At 46.0% G+C, this 6,000-nt stretch overlaps 1 protein-coding gene and 1 long non-coding RNA gene across 3 annotated transcripts in view; one reads left to right on the forward strand and one right to left on the reverse strand.

Annotated features, from left to right (window-relative positions):
- The window catches only part of MCM6 (minichromosome maintenance complex component 6), a 49,246-nt gene extending 48,304 nt beyond the window's left edge, over window positions 1-942 (reverse strand). For both annotated transcript variants that reach the window (XM_060106032.1, XM_060106033.1), the window contains exon 1: window positions 743-942. In XM_060106032.1, the coding sequence (XP_059962015.1) occupies window positions 743-849 (107 nt within the window). In that variant the 5' untranslated portion in view covers window positions 850-942. The remainder of the gene's footprint in view (window positions 1-742) is intronic.
- A 180-nt stretch (window positions 943-1,122) lies between these two features.
- On the forward strand, window positions 1,123-3,841 carry LOC132495140 (uncharacterized). Its single transcript, XR_009533219.1, has 3 exons — window positions 1,123-1,159; window positions 2,981-3,067; window positions 3,678-3,841. It is a non-coding gene; the product is annotated as an uncharacterized LOC132495140 (long non-coding RNA).
- Window positions 3,842-6,000: the final 2,159 nt, after the last annotated feature.

A 6,000-nucleotide genomic window follows, 5' to 3' on the forward strand; every position in this document is an offset into this window, starting at 1 on the left:
CCTAAGACATTCCGCAGTGCTTCCACTTTTTCCTGGAGGCGGTAGAGTCCATACTCAGGGAAAGCAGAGCTATATCTGCACGATCTAAGAAAAGTAACTGGTGGCAGTGGCTGAAAGCCAGGGAGAGGGGGTTTGAGATGCCTGGAGCCTAAAAAAGGCAACAGAAAAAAAGAAAAGTGGGGTTTGGAGGGTCGGAAGGAAAGGAAGAGACGGAGGGAGTGCGTTCAGCGCTATAAGCAGGTCGGCCCCTCGCCCGAGCATCTGTCAACCACGGGGTTCACTCCGGCCCTTTCAACTCCACGGGCTCCAGGGCTGCCAGGCCCTCAGTGGACCCCAGTCAGCCCCCCGCCAGGATTCATACGCCAGTTCGGCCTCTCCCGCGACCCTGCGGACGCGCGGCCTAACTGGACGAGTTACTCATCCCCACCCAGCCTCAGGGTCCGAACAAGAAACCAGGGGCTACGCGACCACCAGCCTTACACGCTGTGAGGACTGAACGACGGGCCTAAAGCGCTCGGCCCAGGGCACTGCGCACGGCAGGAGTTTGCGGAAGGGCTCCAGATGGATTTCACCCCCGGAAACCAGCCCAGCCCGGCCCAGCCTCCTCCCCGCGGCCCGCTCTCCGAGGCGCGAGACCCCTCGGTTCCCGAACACGCGCAGGGCCCACGGCGCCCCCGGACTCCGGAAGCCGCGAGGGGCGGGAGGAGGAAGTTCCGCGGGTAAGGGGTGCCCTCCGACTCACTCCTCCAAGAAGTCCACGAACAGTTTCTGGCACTTCTCGGCCACCTCGTCGCGGACTTCCAGGTGCTGGCTACCGGCGCCCGGCTCCGCTGCCGCCGCGAGGTCCATCGCTGCCTAATGCTGAGGGGCCGCCGGCGCCACGCTGGACCGCAGAGAGCTGCTTCTCCCCGGACGCTGCCGCTCGGCGCGCACCTCCTCTGCCCCGCCCCTTCGCCGGAAAGCCGGAGCCAATCGTGGCGCAGGAGCTCGGGGATTTCGCGCCAAACCTGTCCAATGAGCGTGGCCTCTCCCTCAGCCCCTCCCACGGAGCGGAGATTTCGCGCCAAATGCAAAGACCCGAGAAAGCCGGGTGATCGGCCTCTGCGCCTGCGCAGTTGGTCGTGTCCGGGAGAATTTGGCTGCTGGAGCGAGTTAAAAGGTAAGATCTTTGCCCGGGGGTGGTTTTTCAAATGTTCTTCAAATCGTTTCACTTATATTAATTGAGCAAGAGGCGTAATGCCTTATGGAAGAGGAAAATGAGTAAGATTCCGACCTCCTGCTTGAGCCATCTAATTGGAGGACATAAACTGTAAACCACCGGCTGAAACCCTGTAAGAGTCAAAAGTGACGTAGTAACAGTACCAGGGAGAGGGGAGAGAGGGGAGTTGGCAGAATTATTCTGGTTGGTGCTGACCGGGAAAAATCAGCGAATATTTGACGCTGTTGTTTACTTCCCCTCTCAAACGCACTCTTGGCTTATGTCCTCTTGACTCCCCCTCTCTTTGGCCATATTTTCCCGACTTCGTTTCACTTGATTTTTCTCCTATCTCTTTGGCCATTCCTGGTTAGCCTCCTTTGTAGGAGCCTCTTTAGGGAGTGCCTTAAATGTTCTGGTCCCAGAGCCCTCTTTTCCCATAAAGGAGCTCTCTTGGGCGATCCCCTTCACTCACTTGTTTTCAATTCACCAAGGCCTTGGTGCTGATGACTTCTGAATCTGTATCACCAACCAGTTCTGTTTCCTGGGGCTCCAAGAAATTACAAGAAGCCTGGATCAATTCCATTTTTTGAGGCTTCCAAACACATTAAAAAAATTTTTTTTAATGCCGAACAGGATGACAGAAGCTGCAGTAATTATTTTAACACACACACATAGAGAAAGACACTATTCACAAGATATTTACAAGGTTTAACCGAAAACTCATTACTTGTGTGCTGTAGTGTATTTGTGTATTGCTTCATTTGAAGGGGATTGGAACCCTTGCAGGTCTGTACCCCTCAGCCTTTCACCAGCCCCAGATCTGCCTGCCTACAGAACATCACCACTTGTATATACTTTAGGAACCTCAAACTCACCTGTTTCATGATATTCACAGCCCTTCTGCACTGGCACAAGAATGGATCCAGGAGCTATCTAGGAGCAGTTTGCTGACCAGATTCTGTCTCATTCTCTCAAAAGGCCTCCTTCTTTTCTTTCCCATTTTTCTTTTTCCCCCTTCTCCTTCTCTTCTATCCTCAAGGTAGATTTCCCAGAACTAAAGCACCGTGTACAGAAGGAAAAAAGCAAAGAACAGGAGTGAAGAGTTCCAGGCTAATTTACGGCTGTGCCCACTGAGAAACTTGGAACTTGCTCTTCTCAGCTCTCTACACCTCACAGGCCCTCCCTTCCCCCTTCAGACATGCACCTCTGGACCAGAATAGATGAGGTCTCCTAGTGAGGGTAGTGGAGGTACCTTCCATAGAAGAGGAGGATGTGAGTTATGAAACATATCTGAGCTGTATCCCAGAGAGTAGTATGCTTCTGTGTGTGTGTAAGCCTGAGACTGCTATCCTTAGAAAGGCCTGCTTGCAAGGTTGGCCTTTGGCTGGCACTTGGGAACTGGACTGGTAAACAGTTCCCTACACTGATATTACACTTTCCCTAAATGGTAAGAATGGCTCACTGTGCCTGAAATGTTTTTACAAACAACGTGGTTGATATCTCAGAATATCTTCTGAGAGTCTGGAATCTTGACATGTGCTCGGTAGACGGTGCTTATGTGACCAGCCCCCAGTAACAACACAGGCTTCTCTAATGAGCTTCCCTGGTAGACACATGTGTGTTATTACAATTTGATACTGGGAAGGAATTAAGTGCATTCTCTATGACTCCAGAGGGGAAGGACTCTAGGAAGCTTGTGCTTGGTCTCCTCTGGATTTTGCCTCCTGTGCCTTTTCCCTTTGCTGATTTTGCTTTCTATCCTTTCACTGTAATAAATCATAGCCATGAGTATGATTATATGCTGAGTCCTGGAGTCCTCCTAGCAAATCATTGAACCTGAGGATGGCTTTGAGGAACACCCAACGCAATGTATGTATTTTTTAACCTTATGCTAGAGAATTTCAAACACACATAAATGTAGACAATAGTATAATGAAGTTTCATATGTAACCCCGATAAGCACTAACACGTGGCCAATCCTGTCCCAACCACACACCCCGTCTGCTTTTCCCTCTCCATAGTGATTATCTTACACTTTTTATTTTAGAATCGTCTTTTAAAATAGTCTTGTTGGGCTTCCCTGGTGGCGCAGTGGTTGAGAGTCTGCCTGCCGATGCAGGGGACACGGGTTTGTGCCCCGGTCCGGGAGGATCCCACATGCCGCGGAGTGGCTGGGCCCGTGAGCCATGGCCACTGAGCCTGCGCGTCCGGAGCCTGTGCTCCGTGACGGGAGAGGCCACAACAGTGAGAGGCCCGCGTACCGCAAAAAAAATAAAAATAAAAAATAAAATAGTCTTGCAAAAGGTAGGATAGAGTTGTCATATACTCTATGCCCATTTTTCCCTATTGTTAACATCTTACGTTACCACAGTACATTTGTCACAATTGAAGAAGGAACTTCAGTACAGTATTATTAACTAAACTCCATACTTTATTTCGATTTCAGTAGTTTTCCCTTAATGTCCCTTTTCTCTTCCAGGATCCCACCCAGGATACCACATTACATTGAGTTGTCCTATCTCTTTAGTCTCCTCTGGTCTGCAGTTTCTCAGAATTTTCTTGGTTTTGATGACATTGACAATTTTCAGGTATTTTGCAAAATATTCCTCAGTTGGGATTTGTCTGATATTTTTTCTCATGTTTAGATTATAGTTAGGGGGTTTGGGAGGAAGACCATAGAGGTAAAGTACAGTCCTCATCACTCCCTTATGATTTTGAAGCACATCCTAGATATCATATCATTTCATCTGTAGATATGTCAGAAGGCATCTCTAAAAGATAAGGGCTCTTTTTCCTGAGACATATCTTTGGCTGGATTGTAGCAGTACCGGTTGATGATGCTGATTCTTTTAAAGCTAATTGTAATATTTTCCTGGATTACCAACACTTCAATATATTTTGAATAAAACCAGCAGATTAAATTTTTACATGGTTTAGGTGGTGTACAATATTCAATAATATATTTATGAAATCATATTATGAAATATTTTCTTCCAAATAAAGTCAATCCTCATCTTATAAAATATGTAATATATATTACCTCTTATTAACAAAACAAGAGAATTAGATGTTAGCTGCTGATCAATTCATTTTTAGCAGTACATGATTAAATGCCTTTTTAGTCATTTGCCTTCCACTTTAGTTACTTACATATGAGAAGTTTGGTCATAATATGTAGCAAAAGTAGTGGTGAGGGCAGTGGTAATGATGGCAGTTTTTAACTGTTTTTATATAATACTTATTCAATTTTTTCCAAAGGTGAATGCCATAATTACACATACACACAGAGTTACTGCAAAAATATTTAAAACTTTCGTTATATTTCTCAATTTATTATAACATCATTTTGACCATACTTATATTACATTATTATACTTCAAGAAAAGAGGAACAGCATATAAATTTATTCTTGTTTTTATAGCTATTATGAAAATGGGTAATTTAATTATACTGGTATTATTTTAATATCAATTTGACTGCTTTTAATCATTAGTTTTACAAAATGTCTTCCAGATTTTCTCTCCCAGTGGTTTTTAAGACTATTTCTTGAAACAATATTAACATTTTTGTTTGAATTGAAAAACGAAGTTGGATTTTTTCTAACAGAACAGTAAGTGTGATTTAGCCGATTCATTTACAATGAGGACAGGCTTCGCTAAGTGTTATGGGGTGGATATTTCTGGACGTTGAATGACCTAAATCTTGAGCTGTGAGGTTTTGGCCAACATTTATCTAAAGAACATTATAAAATGAAAGCAGTTTATTTTTTAAAAAATTGTATGAGCAAAGGTTTGTTGAAATTAACTTTTTTTTTCTTCTCAAGTTTAGGAAAGATTTGGACAGCAGAAACAGAGTGAGGAATCCTCAGAAGAGATGGTAGGGAAGCCTTAGGAATAGATGTGATCACCCAGAGAGCATCTGAAGAAAGAGAAGAAGGTAGGGCCAAACATGAGACCCTAGGGAATACCAGCATTTAAAAGGAGGCTGAGGGGCATCCTAGGACTTCCCTGGTGGTCCAGTGGTTAAGACTTCACACTTCCAATGCAGGTGGCCTGGGTTCAATCCATAGTCAGGGAACTAGGATCCCACATGCTGCAGGGCGTAGCCAAAAAAAAAAAAAAAAAAGGAGGTTGAAGAGGAAAATGCCATGGGAGAGACTGGGAAAGAACAGCCAAAGAAATAGGAGGAGAATCTGAAAAGCCAAAAGAGAAGACTCTGGAACTAGTCATTGTCAGTGGTAAAGGCTGCAGAGTGGTCAAGGAGGACAGAGACTAAACATGGTGGAAGGAGTTTCAGTGATGTGGAGGGGTGGAAGTTAGATTGCAGGGGAGGGAAGAGAGCAGAGGAAGCAGAGTGAGTGGCGACCACTCCTTACTAAGTTGGGCTACAAAGACAGAGTGGATTGTAAGGGACGTGCTCTGCTCTGTCTGGGTTGAGAGGCCCTTGACACAAGCTTTGGTGCTTTTGAAACAGTTAGCTGTTGGAGCACAGGTGCAGGGAGAGAGAACCAGTCAGCAGTTACTCTCTCCCTCTGGCAACTGAGGAGAAGAGGGGAGACTACATGGCCCCCAACATTTGCGATGGAAGGGGTTATCTCACTCCACAGAGGCCTCCTGTTACACCCTCTTGCACTCGTGCGGCCAGGGTTACCACCTATGGTAGCAAGGCTGCTGAAACCCACTCAAACTCTACCAGCCCAGCCAATCGCCCTGGTAGAGAGCTTTGTTCCAGATTGCACAGAGTTACTAGATGGGCTAGCAGTTTCCCTGCATATAGCCCTTCTCCAAGAAAATTGGCCTTAG

Source organism: Mesoplodon densirostris, chromosome 8, assembly GCF_025265405.1.
Source record: "Mesoplodon densirostris isolate mMesDen1 chromosome 8, mMesDen1 primary haplotype, whole genome shotgun sequence".
Lineage (NCBI taxonomy): Eukaryota > Metazoa > Chordata > Mammalia > Artiodactyla > Ziphiidae > Mesoplodon > Mesoplodon densirostris.